The sequence below is a fragment of the Papio anubis genome, chromosome 8, assembly GCF_008728515.1.
Source record: "Papio anubis isolate 15944 chromosome 8, Panubis1.0, whole genome shotgun sequence".
NCBI lineage: Eukaryota > Metazoa > Chordata > Mammalia > Primates > Cercopithecidae > Papio > Papio anubis.
The window spans coordinates 40,309,620-40,336,347 of NC_044983.1; the positions used below are offsets into that span (position 1 = coordinate 40,309,620).

The 26,728-nt window shown below is 48.5% G+C and overlaps 1 protein-coding gene across 20 annotated transcripts in view; it reads right to left on the reverse strand.

The window, feature by feature from the left end:
* ANK1 (ankyrin 1) overlaps nt 1-26,728 on the reverse strand; it is a 242,666-nt gene that overhangs the window by 102,327 nt on the left and 113,611 nt on the right. For 18 of the 20 annotated variants that reach the window (XM_031669507.1, XM_031669506.1, XM_031669503.1 and 15 more), the window contains exon 2: nt 3,542-3,643. The exons of 1 other annotated variant lie outside the window; for it this stretch is intronic. In XM_031669507.1, the coding sequence (XP_031525367.1) occupies nt 3,542-3,643 (102 nt within the window). Of the gene's footprint in view, nt 1-3,541; nt 3,644-12,705; nt 12,989-26,728 lie in introns of those variants that run through there. One more of the 20 variants, XM_031669508.1, reaches the window with a different exon arrangement.

Here is a 26,728-nt window from a genome sequence, read left to right on the forward strand (position 1 = left end):
AAAAACATACTATTTGAAAGTGTGTTACTTATGTAAGGATAAGTATTTGCCCTGTTACCACCACCACAGTCCATCAGCTCAGAAGATTCAAGCTGAAAGCAAATTATCTTGCCATGACCCCGGGACAACAGCTTGCTTTTATGCGTGTTTTAAAGAGCAGAAAGCTCTAGTAGCATTAAGAGGCTGGCCCTGTGCACATTAAGCAGATGCAGGATCGTCCCGCTGGGTGCACTCGTGAGTTTCATGCAGGCATGGGTTCAGTCACTGGAGTCCTTCCCCCACTACCAGGACTCTCCCGCCAACAGCAAAACCAAACTGCCCTGTGCAACCAGAATGAGGTTCAGAGAACCCTGATCAGCTCCTTTCCAGGCGCAGTCACCCGCAGCTACCTGTCCTGCTCAGCCATAGACCATAAGACAGGGACCAACAGGGCCACATCTGGCAGCTGTGGGAATTAACCAGCAGCAAGGGGCTTTGCGCTCGATGCATCCTTTCGTTCCCTTCTGACACTCATTGCCTAACTTGCAGCAGTATCCTCTTTGAAAGAGAGGCCAGGCTTAGCCAGGACTGCAGTCTTGAGTCTGAGGCAGGAGCCTCCCCTCAACCTCGAGCAGGGCTGACAGCCACTTGTCACTGGCGCTGAGCCGATCGGAAATGGTGTCAATAAAGTGCAAATAATGCCTCAGTGCTTGCTGCTCTCTGAGCCCAAAATGAACCGAAGAGGTGCTCTGAGGAGAGAAGGCAGAGTGACAAGGCAGTTACACCAAGGCCTCTCCAACGGGAGACCAATCAGGACATAGCTATTCCCCGGGTGGCATCAAAATCTTCCAATTTCACACAGAAAATGAGTCCTGGCTCAAGTCTCACACACGTTCAGTTGTCCCCATTTTAGCTGAATGGATTCCTTTGACAGCTAAAATCTTAACCCTTGGAAGGCCTCTGAAGGTGTGATTCACCTCCACTGAGAACTGCACTGCAGAGAAACACATCTGCAATTCTCCAGTCATAGCAAGAACAAAGAAAGCCTCCAGGTGTGCATCTCTGCAAGCCCAAGAACACATCCCAGGTGGAGAGAGTGAGCAATCCCCCTGCCTATGGGGGGCTGGGGCAACACAGCTGGAGCCTGGGCAGCTGCTTTTGGAGGCGTGGTGCTAAGAAGGTCCCAGACCCTGTCTCCCGAACAACTCTCACACCAGGACCCTCACCCTGCCCCCAGACTTTGCTGCATCCACCTCTTGGCATCAAAAAATGGGCTCAGACTTTCAACCTGCTGTGCAAAGGTCAGCCTGAGCGGATGCTTGGTTACAACCACCACAATGTCCTTTGGGCTGTGGATATGTGGATGTTGGCATTTCTGGGTGGAGGGATGAGAAAAGGGGTGGAGGGCCTGGTCCCTCATCCAGTTTGCAAATTCCAGTCAGGTCCACATACCTCACTTTCCCTCTAAAGTGCACTGCCAGAGGCTTTGCTTCCTATCACACACCTACTTCTGTTTCCTATCACACACCACACTGCTCCATTCTCTCTGATCTTTTAGCTGTGAATTTCTGCCACTGCAAGACCATCTTAATCCAAATGGGGTCTCAGTCCTAGGAGTAGGGGCAGGTAGTACTTTGCATTTTATTTATTTATTTATTTACTTACTTATTTATTATTTATTATTATTATATTTTTGAGACAGAGTTTCACTCTGTTGCCCAGGCTGGAATGCAGTGGTGTGATCTCAGCTCACTGCAATCTCCACCTCCTGGGTTCTAACAATTCTTCTGCCTCAGCCTCCCAAGTAGCTGGGACTATAGGCATGCACCACCATGCCCGGCTAATTTTAGTATTTTTAGTAGAGACAGGGCTTCACCATATTGGCCAGGCTAGTCTTGAACTCTTGATCTTGTGATCTGCCCACCTCGGCCTCCCTAAGTGCTGGGATTACAGGTGTGAGCCACCACGCCCAGTCTATTTTATTTTATTTTTGAGATGGAGTCTCGCTCTGTCACCCAGGCTGGAGTACAATGGCATGATCTGGGCTCACGGCAACCTCTGCCTCCTGGGTTCAAGCAATTCTCCTGTCTCAGCCTCCCAAGTAGCTGGGATTACAGGCACGCACCACCACGCCCAGCTAATTTTTGTATTTTTAATAGAGATGGGGTTTCTCCACGTTGGCCAGGCTGGTCTCAAACTCCTGACCTCAGGTGATCTGCCCGCCTCAGCCTCCCAGAGTGCTGGAATTACAGGTGTGAGCCACTGCACCAGACGGTATTTTGCATTTTAAACAGGGGCAGGAAGGGTAGGGAAACTGTAGATGAGGGGGTAGGACAGAGGCATGTGGCCCATGGAAAAGTTAACCTACATTCAGAAAATCTGGCCCTGCTAGCTTGGAAAAGTCATACAAGCCACTAAAGTACAGAGGAACCATGAAGACATTATGCTAAATAAAAGAAGTCAGTCACAAAAGTACAAATATAGCAGGATTCTGCTTCTGTGAGGTCCCTATAATAATTCCTAGAGATTGGAAGTTGAAGGGTGGTCACCCGGGGCTGGGGAGTAGTCGGAAATGAAGCGTAAGTGTTTAAAGAGTACAGAGTTTCAGTTTTGCAACATGAAAAGAGTTCTGGAGATGGATGATGGTTACAGGATAATATGAATGGACTTAATCCCATTGAACCGTATGCCGAAAAATGGTTAAGACAGGAAATTCTATGCTGTATATTTTACCACAATTAAGAACACATTTTTAATGGCTAAGATGGTTTTAAAAAGGTCGCAATGGATAAGTGTATTCTAAATTAGAAACAATTAGCATGTGTAACTAAACAACTTAATTGGCAGGCAAGTATCTACAAACAAACGAAACCTGTCACCAATCCACAAGCCCAAACCGCACACCTGTTCCCTTCCTGGAGGGTCATTTCCTCTCTATTCAGTCAGTTCCTGGATCTTTGGCTCCAAGCCTGAGTCTCTGCCCTCCAACCCAACCCGAACACATTTTGTTTCCTAGCCAGCCCCTCCTGAAGCTAAGGCTCAGCTGTGTCACTCAGGAGCCCTGGAGTGCCAGCCTCTGTGCCAGCCCCGCCACCCTCAACCCAAGCCCACCTGCCTTTGTCAGCACCTGACCAAAGCGGGGCCTCATTCCCCGACTTTCTTCTCAGGCTAGCCGAGAACCCACACAGACTGCCGGTGGACAAAGGAGACTGAACGTCCCTACTGACACAGTATCTTTCAAAGGCTCTTCCTCCTGCCCCAATTCAAAGGCCACATATTCTAAGACAACAGCAGGGACTGACTGGAACTTCTAAGCGAGGAGACTGCAGGGGATCTATGCGGGCCTCGCCCACACTGTTCAGGCATCAGCACTTCTCTGTGGGGCCCTGGGCCACGGCAGAAGTGGAAACAGCAAGGTTAGGGCCTTCCACAGGCAGAAGCCATGGGGGAGTTTTGAGGCCACTGGGAAAAGGTTAATAGAGGCAGTTTCAAAGCTCTCAGGAAATGGCATCAGGCAAGAGCTACTCTTCAGAGACAACAGGCCTGCCTCCATCCCGCTTACCTGGTTACAGGTGTTAATGTCTACCCCATTCCGCAGGTGATCCAAAGCTTTGTCCAAGTTACCTGATCTTGCTGCTCTCAGAAAGCTGGTAGCAGCATCGGCCTGTGAGGAAAAACAACAGGCATTGAGTGTCCTGGGTATATTAATGACTTCTCCGCCCCATTCAAGCCCCAGGTCCCTGCAGAAGCCCCTGCATCCTCTGATGTGGCACCCTGGTGCCCACAGTGACACCAGGTGTGCACAGGAGCCCTAGAGCCCCTGGTTGGACTGTTCTTGGGGTGAACCGCCTTCACACCCAGGCCTCCTTTCCTGTGGTTTTTTGTTTAAGAGAGTCTTACTCTGTCACCCAGGCTGCTGGAGTGCAGTGGCACAAGCACAGTTCACTGCAGCCTTGAATTCCTGGGCTCAAGAGATCCTCCCAAGTAGCTGGGACTACAGGTGTGCACCACCATGCCCAATTATTTTTTTTAAACTTTTTTATAGAGACAGGGCATCACTATGTTGCTCAGGCTGGTCTCAAACTCCTGAGCTCAAGCGATCCTTCCACCTTGGTCTCCCAAAGTGTTGGGGTTACAGGCCTGAGCCACCGTGCCTGGTCCCCTTTCGGTATTTTTATAACCAAATGTTCTTGGTTTGGACTCAGGAAGAATCAGCCTTTGAGAGGGAGCCCATTCCAATGGCAAGCGCACAGCCCAGCCTGGTGTCTCCTTGCTCTGAGGTTTCGGGGGCTCCAGTCTTGCTGAAGAGTTTGCAATATCACAGAGGTCCCTGGCCCCAAGAGTCATGAATGCAGGCACCAAAGGAACCAAGTCTGGGCTCTTTGGAACTGTTTTGTGTTTTTATTTGCCTGTTTTTCCTTTTTAGAGATGGGGTCTCACTATGTTCCCCAGGCTGGTCTCGAACTCCTGGGCTCAAGCAATCCTCCTGTCCTGGCCTCTGAAAGTGCTGGGATTACAGGCATGAGCTACCATGCCCGGCCCTGTGTTTTTGTTTTTTAAGTAAACAGCACATAGCACTTACTATGTGTTAAGAACCATTATTAGCACTTTACATATACAGTCAAACCCATTTATTCAACCAACCGTGGATGGAAAATTTGCAGGAAAAGAAAATAAAAATAACGATACTAAAATAAAAAGGAATACTAACAGAAGGCCGGGTGTGGTGGCTCACGCCTGTAATGCCAGCACTTTGGGAGGCCGAAGCAGGTGGATCACGAGGTCAAGAGACTGAGACAATTCTGGCCACCATGGTGAAACCCCATCTCTACTAAAAATACAAAAGTTAGCTGGGCGTGGTGATGTGCGCCTGTAGTCCCAGCTACTCAGGAGGCTGAGGCAGGAGAATCACTTGAACCTGGGAGGTGGAGGTTGCAGTGAGCCAAGATTGCACCACTACACTCCAGCCTGGTGACAAAGCAAGACTCTGTCTCAAAAAAAAAAAAAAAAAGTAATACAGAAAAGCAATGCTGTATAACAATTATTTACAAAACACTTACATTAGGTATTATAAGTAATCTAGAGATGATTTAAAGTATATATGAGGATGTGGGTAGGTTATATGCAAACACATTATCACTTTATATGAGGAACTTGAGGAATCTGTGGATTTTGGTATCTGCAGTGGGTTCTGGAACAAATCTCCCACGGATACCAAAGGATGACAATAATATATATTCACATACATGCACACGCACACATGTGCATTTTATCCTAATTTTAAATACCCAAGAGGTAAGTAGGATTGCAGAGTCCCATTTTACAGATGAGTGGGCTGAGGCACAGAGAGCAGAAGTGCCTCGTGCAGCATCCTACAGCAGGGAGGCGGCACAGCTGGGACTCAGATGCAGGCAGTGTGACTCCAAAATTCATGAGCTGAACCTCCCAGCTCTGCAGCCAGCTTGGTCTCAGCTTTAACACCGGGTGCCCCCCACCAGATTTATTGAATGAGAGTGAAGCCTTTCTGTTCCTTAACTGGTGCTACGTCACCCACCCCATGCAGCTCAGACCCTGCCCCCAGGAACATCTGTTTGTTTTAAAGATGAGTGACAGCCAGAGAGAGTGAGAGCTGAGGACAATAAAATAAAGTTTACTAATTGATATGGTTTGGCTGTGTTCCCACCTAAATCTCATCTTGAATTGTAGCTCCCATAATTCCCACATGTCCTGGGAGGGACCTGGTGGGAGGTACTTGAATCATGGGGGCTGGTTTTTCCCATGCTGTTCTCATGATAGTGAATAAGTCTCATGAGATCTGATAGTTTTATAAAGAAGAGATCCCCTGCACATACTTTCTTGCCTGCTGCCATGTAAGACATGCCTTTGCTCTTCCTTCATCTTTTGCCATGATTGTGAGGCCTCCCCAGCCATGTTGAACTATCAGTCCATTAAACCTCTTTCCTTTATAAATTACCCAGTCTCGGGTACATCTTTATTAGCAGTGTGAGAACAGGCTAACACACTCACAAAGACAAATGTAATGATTAAAGTCCAGTCCTCAGGCATTGGAGCTGGTGGCCTAGACTCAGAGCCACTCCACTGGGTCTAGCTGAGTGCCCTCGGGTACTTAGACATCCTCGGCTTCTATTTCCTTATCTGTAAGCTGGGGAGAGTAAAGCCTTTCTTGTCCCCTTTTCATGATGCTTAAAGGAAATAAATAGTGCTTGGCGCATAGTTGCATACGAGGCTGAGTTGAAGGCGTGCGAGTGGTCATGTGACAAGCCACAAGTGGGAGAAGCATGTGACGCCATTCCCACAGAAGACCCACAGTGGCTTCCTCTCCACCCAGGCACTTTGTCTCCTTCCTCTACATGCCCTCCTAAAAAAAAAAAAAAAAACATGCTGCAGTGGGCTGAATGGTGTCCCCCAAAAGATACATCCACACTCTCATCCCTGGAACCTGTGAAGGTGACCTTATTTGAAAAACAAGTCTTTGTAGATGTAATTAAGTCATGGATCTTGAGATGAGATCATCCTAGATTACCTTGGCTGGCCCTAAATTCAATGAAAAATGTCCTTATAAAAGACAGAAAAGGAGAAGACACACATGCACACACGTACACATGCACACACACAGACATGCATGCACATATATGTGCATGCACACATGCACACACACAGATGAACATGCACACACAGATGCACACACACACACAGATTTGCACACATACAGATGCATGCACACACATGCACACCAAGAGATGCACACATACACATACACACACGCACAGACACACACACACATGCACACATACACGTGCACACAGAGACCCATGTGCACACACACAGGTGCGGACATACACATACACACATGTGCACACACATGTATGCACACACACAGAGGTGAAGCTATGTGAAGACAGAGCCAGAGACTGGAGTGTCTTTAGCCATGCACAAGGAAGCAAGGAACCTCTGGGAGGTGGAGGCTCATGGAAGAGGACCCTGAAGCCCTGGAGGGAGTGTGACCCTGTGGAGGCCTTGATGTAGACCTCCAGCCTCCAGATGTTGAGAGAACACATCTCTGTAGTGTTAAGCCACTAAGTGTGTGGTGATTTGTTACAGCAGCCATGGGAAACTCATGCACACACTAGTGATGACCACCCTTGAACACCCTTGAACACAGAAGACTCCAAATCTACAGCCGAAGACCAAATAGAACTCTCATCCTCCTCCCCAAAGCAGCGCTTCACGTCTTCACCATTGAAACAGGGAGTCCCCAGGGTGTCAGCAGTAGGGCTCTCCAGCCTTCCAGACAGGGGTCCTCCCTCCACATTCAGGTGCTGCCCCACACCACCCGCCAACCCTGCCCACAACCCCAGGCCTGCAGAAGTACCGCTTCCTCCCTCTGCCTCCCAGCCAACCTCCTCCATCCCTGCCTCACTGGTCTTCCCCAAATCCTGACTTCCTGCCAGCCCTTCCCAACCTCGGGTCCCACATGGGCCCTCTATGATGTAAGCTCAAGTTCAAGTACAAGCCCTGTGGCTGCCTGCTCATAAAGCACACTCATCTCGTTGTCCCCACGGCAGCAGGAGCCCCTTCTCACCTCCCTTGTCCTCTGTGACATTCCCATGCTCTGTCTACCTCCTGGCCTGCATGTTCCTCCTCCCTGGGCCCTGAAGCTCTGTCTCCCTCTGGTTTGCTAATTCCAATCCTTCTTCTGTTCAAGGCCCCGATGGTGGCTACTTCCTGCATGAATGACACTATGCTTAGACACTCAGTATTTCATCTTTAAATCTAGAAACCACAAAACAGGAGCTTGGTTTTTTTTTTTTTTTTAATGCACTTAAAATATCTCTTTCTCTAGCTATTTAATTCAGGTAAGTCTTGTCTCCCCAGCCAAACTGTTTGCTTCTTGGGGCAGCGACCAAGTCTTCTATCTCTTTTGAATCCTCCAGAGCATTAAGTGTCTGCTAGGGCGAGGCCTCCCTTGACCTAAAGCACATGACATTCACATCCTAGGTTCCTCAGCAAGGCATCTGTGGGGCAGGAAATATTTCAGAAATGAAGATCAAACTGTTGGCTCTCTAGGCATGAGCTGGGTTTCCAGAGAAAACCCAGTCAAGGTTTAGTCTCTCAGATAAATGTCTATTTATGCCTGCTGATTCAGAAAGTCTGTCTAGATTCAATTACTAGGAAAAACACTATATTATTCCCCAAGAATAAGAGTGTTAAAGAGACATTTCTCCCACCAATTAACTACCATTTATGGCACAATAATAGGATTCAGGCTGAAAACCTGAGAATGGGTGGATAAAAATAGACGCAATATCTGCTAATGACACTGTTTGACTGTTCAAAGCACTGAATCCAGGAAGCAAAGAAGAATATTTATGACAAACTGGCTGGGCGCGGTGGTTCCTGTAATCTCAGCACTTTGGGAGGCTGAGGCGGGTGGATCACTTGAGGCCAGGAGTTAGAGACCAGCCTGGTCAACATGGTGAAACCCAATCTCTACTAAAAATACAAAAAGTAGCCAGGCGTGGTGGTGCAGACCTATAATCCTAGCTACTTGGGAGGGTGAGGCAGGAGAATCACTTGGACCTGGGAGGCAGAGTTTGCAGTGAGCTGAGATTGCGACACTGCACTCCAGCCGGGCAACAGAGCGAGACTCTGTCTCAAAAAAAAAAAAAAAAACCACATACATAGAGGGTAAGGGAAGCCCCATCTGGACTTGACTGAGGAAGGCTAAACCGTTTCTGTCGTTGCCATAATAGAATACTAAAATTATAATACCAACCATTGGGTCAAATGTATTACCAGCATTATATCTTTTAATTCTCATCACAACCTGTGGGTAGGTATAATTATTATCCCCATTTTAGAAGTGATGAAACTGAGATTTGGAGAGGTTAATAACTTGCCCAAGTTCTGCAGATAAACACTTGGGGTGATTCAATCCAGGGGTACCCCACTGAAGTCTATGCCTTTCCACTGCCCTTGACCCCAAGGGTGTTCTCAGCAATTTCAAGCCTGAAGGTGTCCAGGCAGCCCTGACAGGCGGGCGGCTGGGCAGGCCTACATGCCCATGCCAATTAAACAGTTAATCCATGGCAGAGGAAAAATGCTGGGAGGTCCCACTAGGTCTGGGCTCTGTCCCTGAGCACTCTATTCAGACCAAGACAGGTCTCCAGAAAGGAACCATCTAGTTCCAGCCCTTCTTGTCACTGATGATAAAATTGAGGCCTGGGGAAGTAAAGTGACTGGCTAAGGTCACCTAGATAGTTAGCAGTGAAGTGCAACTGCTAAAGCTTTTTCTTTCTTTCTTTTTTTTTTTTTTTTTTTTTTTTGGTCTTCTACAGACGTAGAGTAGTCAGGACTCAGCAGGATCCTCAGGGCATCTGGGAGGTGAACTACAGATAATGATGCCACTCCCAGTAGCAACCACGCATCACTTAGTTTAATTCTACAATGTATTTACTGGGGTCCTATTTCAAGACCAATATCCTGCTAGGGTAAAGAGAGAACAATAACTCAGAATAGAGGTCCTTGCTCTCTTGATCTGAACAATCAAGTGATTGTGTTATAAAGGGGTCATATGTGCATGCATGCACCCATGGATCCATTCCATGAGTATTCATTGAGAACTTCCTAAGGGCCAGGAAATATTTCAGCTACAGAGCAAATGGCCCTTGTTGGGATGTGACACTCATCTTTACCATCATGTTCTGCTAAGTCCCTACTGCCCATCTGTCTAGTCCAACTGCTCCAATTCAATGACCTGTCCTGGGTACATCCAACAAATGCAACAGGGCAGGAGGAGTGTCCAATGAATCCAATGTGTTCCATTCAAAATATTTACCTGAGCGCATACTGACCCGAAAAACAACAGCAACAAAATACAAACCTGACCAAGGCTCATCCATTCCCAGATTGGGAGGCCAGGAGGCCTGCGCATCCTATACAGAAAACTAACCCACCGTGTCCACAAACCCCGGTCACCAATGAGGCGCTGGCACCTCTGCTGTGCACCCCACCAAAGCTGTCTTCTGGTGTCTCTTCCTCTCCTCGTCTCCAGCTTCATTTTAATTTAATTCTACCTGTGTGCATGTTCGGGGATCTGCACACAGCAGACATTCTGCTGTGCCTGCATCCCTGCTGCCTAATCAATGTGATGTGCCTGAACTTCCTTTCAAAACAAAACAAGTTTACTTTCACAAAGCTCTCCCTAGGTTTTAAACATGCCACATAAATTGATTCACTCACTCCTCAGAATAATGTCACAAGACAGGTGTTTTGTTATCTCCTCTTTATAGATGAAGTGACCAAGTCACAGAAAAGTAACTTGTCCAAAGTCACACAGCTAATATGTAGCGTGGCCAGGGTTTGAGTCTATGTAGCATCTTCTTAACTATTGTGCTATACGGCTTCCTGAGCCAATCATATCCCTTCCTTCCTTTCTTCTTTCCTTCTTTCCTTCCTTTCCTCCCTCCTTCCCTCCTTCCTTCCTTCCTTCTCTTTTTCTTTCTTTCTCTTTCTTTCTTTCTTTCTTTCTCTTTCTTTCTTTTTCTTTCTCTCTCTCTTTCTCTCCTTCCTTCCTTTCTTTCTTTTTCTTTCTTTCTCTCTCTCTCTCTCTTTCTTTCCTTCTTTCTTTCTTTCAAGACAGCGTCTCCCTCTTTCTTTCAGAGTGGTCCCCCAGCAGTGCAATTATAGCTCACTGCAGCCTCAAAGTCCCGGGCTCAAGAGATCCTCCTGCCTCAACATCCCCTTCCCCCGAATAGCTGGAACTACAGGCGTGCACCACCACACCTGGCTAATTTCTTTATTTTTTCTAGAGATAAGGTCTCCCTATGTTGCCCAGGCTGGTCTTGAACTCCTGGCCTCAAGCAATCTTCCCACCTCAGCCTCCCAAAATGTTGGGATTACAAGTATGCACCACTGTGCTGACCTAGTCATTTTTTAGTGCTCATAAGGGTCCTCTCCAGTTCAGCTCTGGCTGGAGAAAGCCTTCCGCCTGGGTTTGGAGGCTGTGCCCATGTCAGGAGGAAGGGAATGGAAGAGAAGGAAGGGAACAGAATTCTTCCTAGGAATTAAGTTCTCATCAGGCCTGCTCTGAAAGGGTGGTGAATCCTGGTTACCTGAGACACCCAGACTATTATTAAACTTGCACTTCCTGAGCAGATACTAATATAGCAATACATGGTGAGCGAGGGGGCTCCAGTATCCTCGGAGGGAGGGGCCGGAAACACACTGCAGAATGTCAACATGTTGTCACCCTGAGCAGGGGACGTTCAGAAACACGGGCAGGCAGACCCAGGTGAGAGAACCCCAGGGCCTCTTCACACCTTCTCTGGGGGTTGGGGTGGCCTAAGTTTTCCCTAGAACAAATCAGACTGACCTTCTCAAGATCTTTAGTACAAAATTCCTATCTAGAAAGGCGAATGGAAACTGAGCTAATACCAATTGCTGTAAACAGTGATAAGGCAATACCACTTTCCCAAGGGGTCTTGTTGGAGCAAAATGCAGTTTCTTTAACATAGCCACTGTCAGAGCTCTCAGGAAGAGATTCCAGGTCCTTTCCTGGGGGACCTGCAGCCCAGCCAGAAGACAGGCAGCAGCCCTGATGTGGAGCTGTCTGCTTGTGCGTGGGGAATCAGAGAGCTGCACTGGGGTATGAGGAAAGACAGCTGTCCCCAGCCAGCATACCCGGGTAGCCCTGCCTTTACTCCCTTGACGATGGAGAAACAGAGGTGAACACTGGGCCCTACTGAGTGTGTGTTTTATTATGCGTCTTTCCTTTTGCCTTCCAGAAAGGTGTGCTGTTACAGCTTTACAAACTGTCTCCAGACTCCCCAGTCTGACTACCATTGGCAAAAATAAAATGAACAAGTCAAAGGTGTCATTGAGGAAACAAGACGCCTGAGCGGGAGTGCTGGGCTCCCTCTTAATCTCTCAACCCGAACTCGGGACCTTCGGAAAATCCCTGGGGTTCCCTGTGCTGTCTGCACCCCACCCAGGGTGGGCTGGGATGTCGCTGGGGAAGACCTGGCTGGGATGCGCTGCTTGGCCACTTGATGCTGTGCTCATCCAAGACCCCAAAACTCCACTTCCCCATTGCTAAAATGGGGATCCTGCCAGGGGGCTGCGAGGATCGAAGGGGACAGCGGCGAAGAGCTCTAGGCTTGCCAGGGCGCCCAACAGGTCTGCCTTCCTCTGCCCCATTCATTTTCTGCTACCTGGGGGCCTTCGGGCGCCTCACGTTTCTGAGTTTTAGGGGCCAGACGTGCCGCAGGCCAGGGGCCCGCCCAGACCAAGGCCGTGCATCTCCCACCCTCTGCTGAATCTACGTGGCCAGGCTCTCCCCCTGGGGTGAGGGGACTCGGCCTCTGCCAGGGCCCGGCCCCCCTCGGGGCACTCCGGCGGCGGCTCCACGCTCCCGCCCGTGCGCCTCTCCCGGGCCGGCCACAGGTCCCGCTGCCTCCCAGCCCCAGCTCCAGCCCCTCCGCGGCCGCAGCCTTCAGGCCAGAGGAATTTTCCTCTGGATCCTGCTAGAAGCCTCGGCAGCAGAAGGGCAGCCCCGGCGCGCGAGCCCGCACCCGCCCGGGAAAGTTGGCGCCGGGGAGCCAGGCACGGAGCCACAGCCCGCAGGACGGACGCAGAGCCCCAGCCCCGGCCCCGGTCCCCGCGCCCCGGCCCCGGACCGGCCACCGCGACAGCTCGTGCACTCACCGCAGGGTCTGGCCCGGACCTGCCCTGTCGCGCTGCCATCGTCCGGCGCCCGCGCTGAAATCCGAGCCCGGCTCCCGCTCCCCCTCCCGGTTATCTGCTGGGCTGCGCGGGGAGCGCCAGCAAGTTACGCGGCATCTGGCTAAAAATACAGGCGCCCTCCGCTCGCCCCGGCCGGGCCTCGGCCCTGCGCTCTCCCGCCCGCCAGCCCGCCGCTAATGGGATCTCTTCATTTTCTCTCCATGATTATGTCAGATGGGAAAGTTAATGCGAAGCGCTCTCCAGAGAGCAGGCATCTGCTGCCAAGCCCTGCGGAGGGGGTGCGCGCGGTGGCGCGGGCGGGGGTGCAGCCCCAGCTGCAGGTGCCGGCCGGCGGGCGCGGGGCGGGCGTCCTGCCCTTGCGGAGGGGAGGCACACACGTCCAATGGAGGTGGGGAGCTCCAAGCTGCATGGCCTCCCGCCCTGCCTCCCGCCGCCCCGAATGCCCCAGTAAATGGGCCCCGGAGCCTGCCGAGACGCGGCCGGGGTGAGCTCAGCAAACTCTATTTATGCCCCATAACCGATTTGCATGTTTTGAGTTCTTCCATCGTGTCCTGAGATACCAGTTAATCAGCCTATTCCAGATTCTGCCTGAGAGCCGCCACGCGAGACGCAGCTGGGTTGCAGGAGAGCAGAGCTGTCACTCCCCGCTGTCTCCCGCACTGCTCTGACGCTGGTGGTTAACTAGCGTCACCCGAGGCTGTGTCCGTGCAGTAAGCAACCAGTGTTCTGTCCTGGGACCACCATCGCCTTTTCATGCAGTCATTTCAGGGGCAGATGTCAAAACCCATGTCTGGGGTTTTGGAGAAGACTTGGGGTGACATCATCAAGAGTAGGCTCAATTCAGAGGGATGAGGGAACCGTCAGTAAAAGCAGTGTCAGGTAACTGGGCCCCTAGCAATATGGCTTGTTCAGATCATAGGTGTTTTGTATCATGAGTCGGCTTCGTGATGGCTTCAAGTCACAGTCAAGACACAATACCAAATGCTCTTTTCCTCTCCCACTGTCCCCTGACATTGTACAGTACAGCTGTGCGTTGGTGAGGAACTAGCATGCTCAGCGCCTATTAGCTGATGGACATACTGCATTATTTCACTTAATCCTCACAGCCACCCATAAGGCAGGCAACGCTACTACAGTTGGATAAATGAATAATCTGAGCCCAGGGAGGTAATGGGTCGAGACCAAGGTCACCACTAGTAAATGGTGGGTCCAACTGGTTCGGAGCCAAACTGATCCAAAGCCCTGCCACTAGCAGCACCAGCAAGATTTCTAACAATAGTGTGCTCAGCGCCAGGAACAGATAATGTGGGGGATGATCTTGAAGGATCATAATCCCAGCATTTTAGGAGGCTGAGGCGGGAGGATTGCTTGAGGCCAGGAGTTCAAGACCAGTTTGGGCAACATAGTGAGACCCCCTGTCTCCACACACACACACACACGCACAAATTTAATTAGCCAGTCATGGTGGCACATGCCTGTAGTCCTGGCTACTCAGGAGGCTGTGACAGGAGGATTACCTGAGCCCAGGAGTTGGAGGCTGCAGTGAGCCATGATTGCACCACTGTTCTCCAGCCCGGGTGACAAGAGTGAGACCCTGTCTCTAAAAAAAAAAAAGTTAAAAATTAAAAAAGAAGAAAATACTATGAGAGTGTGTTACAAAGCAAACCAGGTACTCTTCAAAGCCATGCAGCAATCGGCGGGCGTCCCAAGGAAGTGGGATAATCAAAGATCAAGAGAAAAAGCCAGGGTATTGCCAAAAACAGGGACCTGAAGTGTAATAATACTACTCCTCTCCATGGGTGTTAAAAAAAACTGGTATTTGAAGACGACAATGTGAGAATTCTCCAGGCATAAGACCCTCCACAGCACTGGGGCTGAACTTGAGGATGGGCACCCTCTGGAAGGCAGCAGCCTGTCTAGATGTAAGTCATGCAGCCCCTTCCCTCCCCAGGCACATGCTGCTAAAGCCCAGCTCACCCTCCAGGTCTCTTGCCTCATGCCTCTGAAAACCACCTTCCAGATTTGCTAGAATCCTCTACACAGAGAGCTCCAATTAACAAATGATGGTTACTGGAACATCCCTGATCACAGCCCGGTGGAATATCTCAAGAGATTCTAATGCACTGTTCCAACATTAATATTTAGAGAGAGAGAGAGAAAATTCCCTGCTCAAATGAATAAATCATATGTACAATACTTTCAAAAACACGAATGCAATTGACTTTCACAATGAACTGAAAGAGATACTATTTTTTTAGCAACTATTTCTATTTGAGGATTAATTGACTCACTATGAGTTGCACATTTAAAACATACAATTTATTAAGTTTTGGCATATGTATATTCCTAAAACCAGGGCCACATAAGATAATGGGCATAATCACCTCTAAAAGTTTCCTCATGCCCCTTGGTATTCCCTGCCTCCTGCCAGCCAGTCCACATCCTTGTCAAGACTTGGTATGGTCTGTCTTAATTCAGACATCCTAATAGATGCACCACATGGCGAATTTTTTTTAAAAAAGTTTTGTAGAGAAGGGGTCTGTTGCATTTCCCCAATAACTGATAATATCAAACACCTTTTTCAGGTACTTATCTGCCATCTATATATCTTCTTTTTTTTCTTTTTCTTTTATTTATTTATTTATTTGAGACAGAGTTTCGCTCCTGTTGCCCAGGTTGGAGTGTAATGGCAAGATCCCGGCTCACTGCAAACTCCGCCTCCCAGTTTCAAGCGATTCTCCTGCCTTAGACTCCTGAGTAGCTGGGATTGCAGGCATGCGCCAACATGCCCAGCTAATTTTGAATTTTTTTAGTAGAGATGGGATTTCTCCACATTGGTCAGGCCGGTCTTGAACTCCTGACCTCAGGTGATCTGCCTGCCTAGGCCTCCCAGAGTGTTGGAATTACAGGAGCGTGAGCCACCGCGCCCGGCCTATATATCTTCTTTGGTGATACATCTGTTCAAATCTTTTGTCTATTTTTTAATTGGAAAGTTTGTTTTCTTACTGAGTTTTCAGAGTTCTATCTATACAGAATATCTGTCTTAAAGGTGAGATAAACAGTTCTTACAAGTAAAATATTCAAAGCTCAGTAGCAAAACATTTCCAGTCGCATTTTGGTACCCAGTTCTTATAATTCTTAAGCTGTGTCTTTCTTGCTATTATACAATACTGTGGGTTATATATAATCACAAAGAAAAAGATGTGATAGTCATAATGGACCAGAAGCTGAATACAACCCACAGCACTCTGAGTGTAATGGGAAAGATGCTGAAGTATTATCAGAGGACTTAAGTTCTCAGAACTGCCAAGAATTCTTGACATTAGTCATGACCTCCTTAGGGTTGAGGCTTTGAAACTTAGACAGGCGATGAGTCAGGCAAGGCCCAAGAGGAGGAGAAAGGACACAACTACAAACATGTTGCTCAGTGAGGCCTGAGGTTAAAGGAGCTGAGATGATAAAGCTAAGGGAGAGAGCCCTTGAAACATAAATTCCAGCACTGCAGCCTGAAATGCCACAGTAGAGCTAATTATATGGTACCAATTCCCAGGTGTGGTCCCTGCCACTGGGACTGAATTCTAAATGTCTCCCAGGCAGAGACAGCTTGGTTCTCATGTTCCAAATTCCCAGTCCCTCTCCCTTGCTTTCTCCACCTACTCCTCTATGTGACTGGCACAGTGCTGGGCAGTGCTAAACACAGTGATTACTGACTGGTGTTAGAAGAATGATGTCCCCACTACTTCCATGAGTCATAAAGAAACTGTAAGTCTTGGGATTCAGTTGCTATGGAAAAGATTTAGATTCCACAGAAAGAACTTTCCAGCTATAAGAGATACGTGACTTAATAGAACTCATTAGTCAGAAAGGGGTTAACCTTTGCAGGAGATCCTTCAGGATGGCAGGAAAAAAAAATAACCTCAACATTTGATCTGGCATATAGGCCACTCGGTAAGCTGTATGACTTGGAAGGGTCTTTTTGGGCTCTAGGGATTCAGAAAGCTAAACTATTGTTCTTTTCCCCATAACTGACTGTCCCCTCAACCTTCCCTCACAACCACACCCTTAGACCACAAATAATCATCCTGCTTCTCCATCTCCATTTTGTTCATACTTCAAGGCTGCACATTTTAATGTAGGCTTTTAGTGTGCTAAGATCTGCCGGTGAGATCAAAACAAACCACCAGAAAGGAATTGATGGGCTGAAGAAAAGGCTAAAGACTTTTGGCAGACACAGACCACTGTTCTAGCCTGTAGCTTCATGGAGTCTTCAGGCTTTTCCCATCTTGCTAAATATTTTACCGACTGTCTCCTTGCAGGTCTCTCTGTGGACAAGCATAATGAAACGCTGGAGGCCTCGCCTGTGGGGTTCTGTCCTCTGGGCCACATGCAGCTATGCCAAGCGGGGATGATGTGGGAGAGAAGAAAGGGAAGAAATAGACTGTGCAGCACTTAAACCCCCAACTTGCTCCTAGCTTGATGTGGTGGGCTGTTCTCGGTGTAGACAGGGACTCTGGGACACTTGACGGGCTGCTGCTGCTGTCAGTTCCTGCAGCGATTTCATGAGCTGGAAGAACACAAGCCTGCAGCAAAGAATCCCATGCGAGTGGGATTCTTAGGCGACTCTGCCTCCCCAGGATGATTTGGGGGAACAGGTCCAGGCTGCTTCAAATGGTGGCCAGTCGGAGACTTGAGGTGGCTGCTCTCTACAGGGACATCAGAGCTGAGATCACACAGCCCCAGGATTCGAGAGAAGGGCGTCCTGGCAGCTCAGGCCCTGTGGCAATGACTATCCCGCTTAACCCTCCTATTCAATCAACTCAAACCCGGAACTCAATAGCAACAACACTATTTGCTTTCTGGACAGCCTCTTAAGAGACTCTAAATCAGTAGAGCTGTGCAGCTTTTGATAAAGGAAACTTTTCTGAGTGTTGATTTCTTCATCAGTAAAATGAAAATAGCTTTACCCATCTCTCCAATATTGGGAGGATAATGTAAAATGCTGACCATCACTTCCGGCACACGGTAAGTGTTCCATCAATGACAGCTGACCCTCTTTTTTCCTCCTGCCCTCCATTTCTTCTCGACTAAAGCTTTTGTCAAAGGTTAACATCTCCCCCAGAGGTGTGGGGTGTCACTGATATCACCTCAACACTGGAAAATCGAGGCCTCATCACTGATTACCCAGGGTCAAACACCCATGGCCGAAATCAGGACCCCAAGAAATCTCAAAGCTCTGCCCTGCACCCAGACCTCTTGGGCTTACAATGCACCCTTTTCAATGTCCATATTCTCTGCAGCAAAGAAACAATGTGTGGACTCAGTTGTGCCCCCACGCTCCCTGTCTGCAGCTGCCCTTGCAGTGTCCTGCTGCTGGCTGTGGCCCGCTGACCCGTTCAGCTCTCCTCCTGACCCTCCTTCCATCATCTGTTCCATCCCCATCCACCCAAGGAGCCACCCCCGTTCCTAGAGACTCTGGGCACCACCGATAAGGGTGAGTACCAGGAACTCCACCCTTTACTGAGAAAGGCAGGCTGGTTTATCGCCACTCAGACCCAGCCAGCGACCACCCTGGGGAGTGTGTCAGCCACCAGGAGCATCGCTGTCGGGGAAATGTTATTAACTAGGAAGGAACTTTACAGAATGTTCCACACAAATGTCACATTGAATTGAATCAGAAATCCAACCTGACCCCCTCCAAACCTGGTCATTCCTTCTAAACCTTGATGGCAGTGACAGAAGAAAGGGAAAGGAGAATGGAGTCTTGGTTGTTTTTCTATTTAACTTTGTGTGGGGAGTGCCCAGTGGTCAATTAAGGTACCCTGGGCACCCAGCCTGGCTGGAGTAAGGGATGGCAAGTGCGGGGGTCTATTTAGGGAGGTGATCAGAGCCCAGATCAGGCCCCACAGAGTTGGCACCGATCTCCATCATGTTCTTTTTAAGAGGGTTGGCAGCCCTAGAGTCTATTTTTAAACCCATGAGAAAGGTGCTGTGTGGATTCCAAAAAGGGCCAACATTAAACCCGAGATCCCTGGAGGAGGGAGGGAAGCAGGGAGGCACAGCTGAACCTAAGATTTTCTCTTCACACACACAGGGGTTCCCCTTATTCCTGGGATCAGATATTGACAGTCCTTCCAAAGGGATCTCTTGGGTTACAGGCCCACTCTTTGGCACGGCTTTGGTGGAATTTGACTCGTAATAAGCTTGTGAGTTGGAAAAGGTTTTGCACACTGGGTCTATTTTTCAAAATTGAGATTTTTTTTTTAATCCCCCTACCCCCAGTGTGAAAAAAATCTATGTGCTTTTTATATATCTGGCATCTCCCCCTTCTTCCTATTTTCAAATCATATGCTCTGGAACCCCCGCTCCCTCCTGCACGCACTGCAGAGCCCACAGCCAAGAATTTACAACAGGAAGACCCAAAAAGTCTAAGTTCCCCATGGCCATAGTGCCCAGCTCCCCAGAAACCCAGTCACGGTGCTGGAGGAGGATGGGGAGTGGACCCAAGTGGCAAGCCTGCGGGGGACAGGATTATTTTCCCAATAGTGAGAAATAAACAGGCATCCGAACGCCACTGTTTCCCATCAAATAACCAGATGAAGCGAACAGAATGTTTTATGTACAATAACAAATTTCAGCTTCAGTATCTGTGTCTCTTTTTGGATAAGAAATAGAACCAGAATTCCTAAAGAACAAAATGCCTTGAGATTAAGCAAATGCTTCTGCTGAACAGTTCTGGGACCACCCAGGACTCCCTGGGCAGGGAAGTAGGAGATGAGGTCTCTTCTCATCTCCGCCCAACTCAGAATCCCCAAGCCTAGCACAGAAGCAGCACTCAATACATGTTTCCTGAGCAGAACACGATGCAGTTATGTGCCCCATGTCAACCAGATAGGAGCTCCCATCAGGCATGCTCAAAATAACAGACATGAGTTTAAGCACAATGCTGGCCACACAACAGGGGCTCAATAAACGTTAGCTGGATTGGAATCCAGTCAATTCAGATGTCTAAATGAATCAGATATTCGGGGCTGGTTGACTAAACTGTTCATGCGCCCATGTGCTGTTATGGCCCCTGTAGAAACAGCCTTGGGACCACTGTCGTCTTCTAGGCAGAGAAGTTTCAGGTGCTTCCCATCCCAGGGCCAGGGCCGTGTTGCAGAAAAAAGCCTTCACACCCCAACCTGCCCTATCCGTCCTTTCCCCACAATCTCCATTAGTCCTAAATTGCCAGTCACGCCCAAAAGAGCAATTCTGTTTCTTCAGTCCCAAGGCAGCGAAGCAGACAGCTCTGCAATAGTTTACATCTTTCTGCTGAGGATGGGAAGATGTTGGGGTGTCATGTGGGTGCCTAAATAGAATTCCAAGTGCACCCACATCACCAAGAGCCCTGGCCCATGCCACAGAGCATGCCACATTTCCCCACTGTGCAAGGAATGGGCTGCATTTAGAACTGACACTTCAGAACATATTGCGGACTGGGGAGCCGAGACTAGAGTGGAAATTACACACATTTTGGAAAACGTGGATGAGTGGCACTGCCAGAACGGGCCCATTTACTAAACTACCTTCAGTGTTTCCAAACATTAGGGAAACCTTCCTCTGCAGCCTGCTGGTATGCGAGGAGGAGGAGCACATACCGGAGAAACTGCAAAATCAAACTCACTGGGACGGTGCTAATAGGGAAAATAGGGACTCCTTTTTTTTCAAATTGCCAAGTAGGCTTAAGTACTGGCAGTGAATCCCATGGCTCCAGAGTTTCTGAAGGATGCCCAGGGGTTGGACAGCCCTGCATGGCACGCTCACCCTTAGCAATGAAGAAAGGTTCCCACCCTTCCTTAGAAATGCAACTTTGCCTGATATGAGCTGCCATCTGGAGGAGGCAGGGCCAACCAGGGGGTCCCCTGAGGCTTCTCCTTTATTTAAACAATTCACCCCAAGGGACACAGCCAGAATGGGTGGCCCATTGCCAGCCAGAGAGACCTGCCCAAGATTCCAGAGGGGCTTGTGACCCTGGAATTTGGGGTCTGTACCCCTGGAGTTTGTTCAGCCTCTAGAGCAAGGCTTTCCCTGCATGGAGAAGGTAGCCTTGAACCATCCATTGGGAACTGGGCCTGGAAGGCCCCCTCCACACCCTCTAGCCCATGATGATTCACCACAGAGACCATGAGATACAGAATTAAGAGCAGGAAGGGGAAACCGATTTGAAGACAATAATAATAATAAAGCTACAGTCAGCAAGGCATGGTGGCTTACGCCTGTAATCCCAGCACTTTGGGAGGCTAAGGCAAGAAGATCACTTGAGGCCAGGAATTTGAGACCAACCTGGGCAACATAGCAAGATCTCTGTTTCTCTATACACACAAAAAAATTTAAATTAGCCATACATGATGGTGCGCATCTGTAGTCCCAGCTACCCGGGAGGCTGAGGTGGGAAAATTGCCTGAGGCCAGAGTTCAAGGCTGCAGTGAGCTATGATCCTGCCATGACACTCTAGCCTGGGCAACAGGTGAGACCTTACTTCTAATAATAACAGTAATAATAGTAACAGCTACAATGTGTGAACCAAGTATTGTTCAAAGCATGTTAGATGTGTTAATACATTTAACCCTCACAACTACCCTATGAGTTAGCAACTATTATTATTCCCATTTCACAGAAGTAGCTAAGGCACAAAAACATTAAGTCATTTGTCCAAAGTCCCCCAGGAGTAACATGATGCCTGGGGCAGTGCATGGAACACAGCAGAGGGACTGACCCTGGGCTTTGCACCATCCTGCAACCCAAGGTATTTTTAGTGTAGAGGGGAAAACTGAAATTCAATATTCTCCAGTAAGAGTTGCTCAGTCTTGGAAATTTGGGTGCAACCGGGGCATCTTTAATAATTTGGCCATTATCTCTATTCAGAAAAGATGCCAGCCACCAATCACCATCACGTTCAATGCAGAAATGTGACACATCTGTTTCCATGAACTAGGCCCTCCAGGGTTTAAAGAGGGGGGAATCTGTCCTTTACAAGAGCCATAGAGAAATGGGGAGTCCTTGAATCAATAATCCCAGCCCACTCCAATCGAGCTCTCTAGAATTACAACAGTAGCATCATCATGTAACCGCCATTGCACACTTCTGAACCAAGAGAAAGAAGCTCCAGGAGCTGGTGCTAGGCCTTCCCGGCTGACCCAGAATGATCCTAGACTCCAAGAAAGGATAATGAGGTAGACCAAGCCCGGGGGACCCTCTGCTGTAAAACCCACTTACTCGTCGTCATTGGGACCCTGCTGATAAGGGGTGGCTTCCACTGGCTAAATGCTGACTGCAGAGGTTTCCCCTCTCTTCCCAGAGCCAAAACATTGCAATTAAACCCAATTAAATTACTAACTGGCCTACCTGTGCCTCCTGAATTTTTCCATTTGTACAACTTAACAACAGGAAGACAGGCTCTTTCCTCCAAGATGCACTTAAACTCCTTTCAACAGGGTGCTTAGCAGCTACCACTGGAAAACACCTTGGAATCAGCCCTCAACTTCCTAGTCCTGTTTTCTCTTTACTACCAAGGCAACAAGAGCAGGTGCCACACATAATACTTCACATGGGGCCTCATTGTATTATTTTAATAATTGAAGAGGGACCATTATCTTTCTATTAATCCTCTTATGAATTCTGGCTGGCTGCTCTTTCAGGTATCTTTTCATACAGTATTTATATCACCCTTTTTATAACTATTTAAATTTAAAAGGTGAGGAAATAAGCTCTAAACTGTCAACCACAGCTTCATTTCTTTCTATGTTGCTTATCTGTAGAAAACCCTGCCCACTCCAGGGGAATCCTAAGGTATGTGTCTAATCTGGATATTTCTTATCTGCACAGTATTGAAGGGTATCTAGAGGGCCCCCTCTTAAAGCCTTGGCTTCATGTCTTTTTAAGGAATTACGGCCGGGTGCAGTGGCTCACACCTGTAATCCCAGCAGTTTGCAAGGCTGAGGCTGGTGGATCACCTGAGGTCAGGAGTTTGAGACCAGCCTGGCCAACATGGTGAAACCCCGTCTCTACTAAAAATACAAAAATTAGCCGGGCATGGTGGCGTGCACCTATAATCCCACCTACCCAAGAGGCTGAGGCAGGAAAATCGTTGGAACCCAGAGGCAGAGGCTGCAGTGAGCTGAGATCACAGCACTGCACTCCAGCCTGGGCCCTGGGCGACACAGCAAGACTTGGTCTCAAACAACAACAACAATAACGTTATGGCTGTGTCGGCAACGTTCTTTCCACCTCTGCAGTTGCATGAATTTGTGAAGTGAAGACCTCATTTCTACTCTAACATCAGTGCTGAAGTCCACTTTCATAATCTCCTTTTCAAAGTGACCTGTCTCAGCACCCGTGACCTTGAACTCCTGAATAAAGGGATGTCAACTGTTAGAGAAAGAATGAAAAATGCACAGTGAATCAAGTATCACACAAAAACAGCCAACGCATCGTTTCTGGAATGACTGAGCTTTAGTCTTCAGAGAGACATTTCCAGGATTTCTGAAATAAGATACCAAGATGCCAATCAACATTTCCGAAGGAACATCATTGCCAATATCCATATCCGCCTCTAGTGCCTCAAGTGCTTTTCAGGTGAGGGTCACAGAGATAAAGTCTCAATGCAAAAATTCGATGGGACTAGATAGATAGGCTTTTTCCTCATTCATTTATTCTTTCATTCAAATGTGAACTGTTGAATTGCATTGTACAATCTGAGCACCCAGTGGTAGACACAAAAAAAGTAAATGCTGTTTGGTTCCTACTCTTGGAAAGACTGCAAACTAATAGAGGTGAAAGATAGAGTTCTATGAAAAATAGGACAATAAAAGGGTTACATACTCAGTAAGATAATAGCTCAAGAGATGCCCCAAGACGGTGTACAATTAAATACCAAATGAGAGGTTGCAACAAGAACCGCCAGGAGTTCATGGGAGTGGCTGAGATCAGAGAGAGCTACAGCTCTGGGGGCATCTTTGATGGAGCAGTGAGAATTGAACAGAATCTTCAAAGATTGCCAGGTTTTAGAAAGTCGTGGGGATCCATTTCAACACCACTAATGCTTTTTTGAAGGCCACTGTGTTCCAGAATCTTCTTGATTATAAAAGATAATCAGAGAACACACGCTTCCTGACCTCCTGGAGAGAATGTGTGGATCCAGAACCAAATGCTTGAAAATTAAAACATGTATGTTAGACGATAACATAAATATGCCTACTGTAGGAAGCTGTGTGAATGTTATGTAAAGGAATGATTCGTTGCTAATGATCGTGTAGCCTTTACAGCCTTAAATGTCTCCTGTCGTGAGGTTGAAGGGAGTTTCCATCCCTCACAAAGATTTTATACAAAGAGGAAAATAAAGTGATGATTTTTAGATTTATTCAGTCATTTAAAAACTATGTGTGTGCCTGTGGAGGGGCCAGGCCTTGTTTAGGATCTGACACTGAACAGACAGGCAGGAATCCTGTGCACACAGAGCTGATATTCCTATAGGCGGGAGGAGAGAGAGACAGATGAGCAGTAAGATCTATTTATCCCACAGGGAAGTGGTGAGTGCTAAGAAGAAAATCAAACGTGGAGTGGGGATGGAGAGGGCTGTGGGGTGCGGTGCCCGATAGTGTTTGGTCCCTGAGGCCTTTCTGAGGAGGTGACACTTGGGGAGCTGGATGCAGGCGGGGATAAGGCCGCAGCACCTGGACATGCCCAGGTTGTGATAGGTAAGCTCCATGCAGTGGGAGACCACTCTAGTGCCCCACTCCATCCCTCTCCTGTCCCTGAGATATGCCCCTTGCTTGGTCTGGAATGTCCTTCTCTACACCTACAGATGTTAGGCAACTTTTTTTTTCCTTTTTCTCACTCCGTTGCCCAGGCTGGAGTCCAGTGGCACAATCATATCTCACTGCAGCCTCGAACTCCTGGGCTCAAGTGGGCCTTCCACCTCAGCCTCCCAAGGAGGTGGGACTACAGGTGAGCACTACCACACCTGGCTAATGTTTTTCATTTAGTTTTTGTTGAGATGAGGATCTCACTATGCTGCCCAGGATGGTCTCAAACTCCTGGCCTCAAGTGATCCTCTTGCCTTGGGCTCCCAAAGTACTGGGATTACAGGCATGAGCCACTGTGCTCAGCCTTTAGTTTGATGCCCATGGGGCAAGCAGTTAGAGGCACTGGTGGAGGAACGAAAAGAAGAAAGAAAAGACAGGAATCGATAGCATTTAGGAGGCGCTGGCTCTAAGCATTTTACAAGTGTTCACCCACTTAACCCTCACAGCAACTTTATAAAGCAGGTTTTCCACTTATCCTGATTTTACAAGTGGAAAACAGGGCACAGAGAGGTTAAAAATCTTGCCCAAGGTCACACAGCAGAGAAGTGGTGGGACTGGGATTTGAACTCAGCAACCGGAGCCAAGTCGGCCCCCACGAGCATGCTGCTCTTGTGCTTCAAAGATGCCTGTGCAACAACAGGAAGCTCAGGAACTCTGAGGAAGTAATGAGTAAGAGAGACATGGGATCTGGCTGGGAAAGCCATGAGAGAGACTCTAGGGAGGTTCTTGGTTCTCCATCGACAGCTTTTGCTACAGAGCACGGTAGTGCCTTGTTCAGGCCACTAACTCTAATTAGTGTTTTGCATTTGCCAAGTGCCTACCCTGTGCTGAGGCCAATGGAGGGATGCTGAAGTCAATGACAGCTGACATAGTCCTCCCAGGGCCTCCCTGGGGACTCACCTGGGAGGCAACTGGTCAATCGGACTAGAGAGTTGGCCTGGGTTCACTTCTTTTAGAATTTTTTTTTTAGAGATGGAGTCTTGCTATGCTGCTCAGTCTGGTCTTGAACTCCAGGGTTCCAGCAATCCGCCCACCTCGGCCACCAAAAGAGCTGGGATTACTGGCATGAGACACCGCACCCAGCCTCTTCTCGATTTTTGACCAATAACTTTCGATTATTTCCTCTTAGACTCCAGTTGAATTCATGAATAGCATTAACATTTTGCAAATGCCCGTAGGAGTTTGTTGAGTTAACCTGAGTGACTCACCAGAAAGCCTTCAGCTTATTCTCCTCCTCTCTGGGGGGTGAGATGCTCTCCTCTGCCCACCCAGGGGGTGGGAAGGGGAGGGGACACTTCTCCCTCAGTAGATTCCTCCCTCCGTAGTGGGTCGATGTGTCTTGGACACCGAGGGTCAGGGTGTTCCTGGAGTCTGAGGCCTTGGTGGCGCTGGCTGCCAAGGGAATGTGTGTTCTATGGGCCACCCAGAGGGAACATGTGTGCACATGCATGTGCATGCGTGTGTGTGCACATGTGCCTGTGTGTGCACGTGTGTATGCATGTGTATGTGTGTGCACAAGTATGTGCATGTATGAGTTTGTATTTGTGTATATATGTTCATACATGTGTGTGTCTGTGCATGCATGCATGGATGTGTGTGTGTGTGTGCATATATCAAGGCAACTTGAGACAAGGAAACCAAGAGTGGGTCCCAAGGGGTTAGTGTGTGGGGCTGGAGGCAGTAGGGGGAGAGGATGATGAGGAGGATGCAGCTGGGGGTGGGGAGAGAATATACTACAAAAAGAAATCAAGAGTGGTTCTGGCATTTAAATTTCTAATCTCTTCTCACTAGAAAACTTGTAAAATGTCTAACCAGAAGTGCTCAAGAGAAACATCTCTGCCTAGTTCTTCTATATTTGTGGAAAGTCTCCCTCTCTGGAAAACAGTCACCACTTTCTGTTTTCACTGGGGACTCCATTTGGAAGGCTGTAGAGAAGAGCTGAAAGCCAACAGGAGGTTTTACTGGTGATGTGCAGTGCGATCCATCTGTGGCCCATGCACGCCAAAGCCTCTCCAGCCACCTCCATCTCCCAGCTCTCTGCAGTTTCTCTAAAAGGTGGCAAGCTCTGGACCACACACAAGCCTACCAGCTAGGACTCCCTGCTGAGCAGCCATTCCCCAACTGGATAGGGCCACCATGCC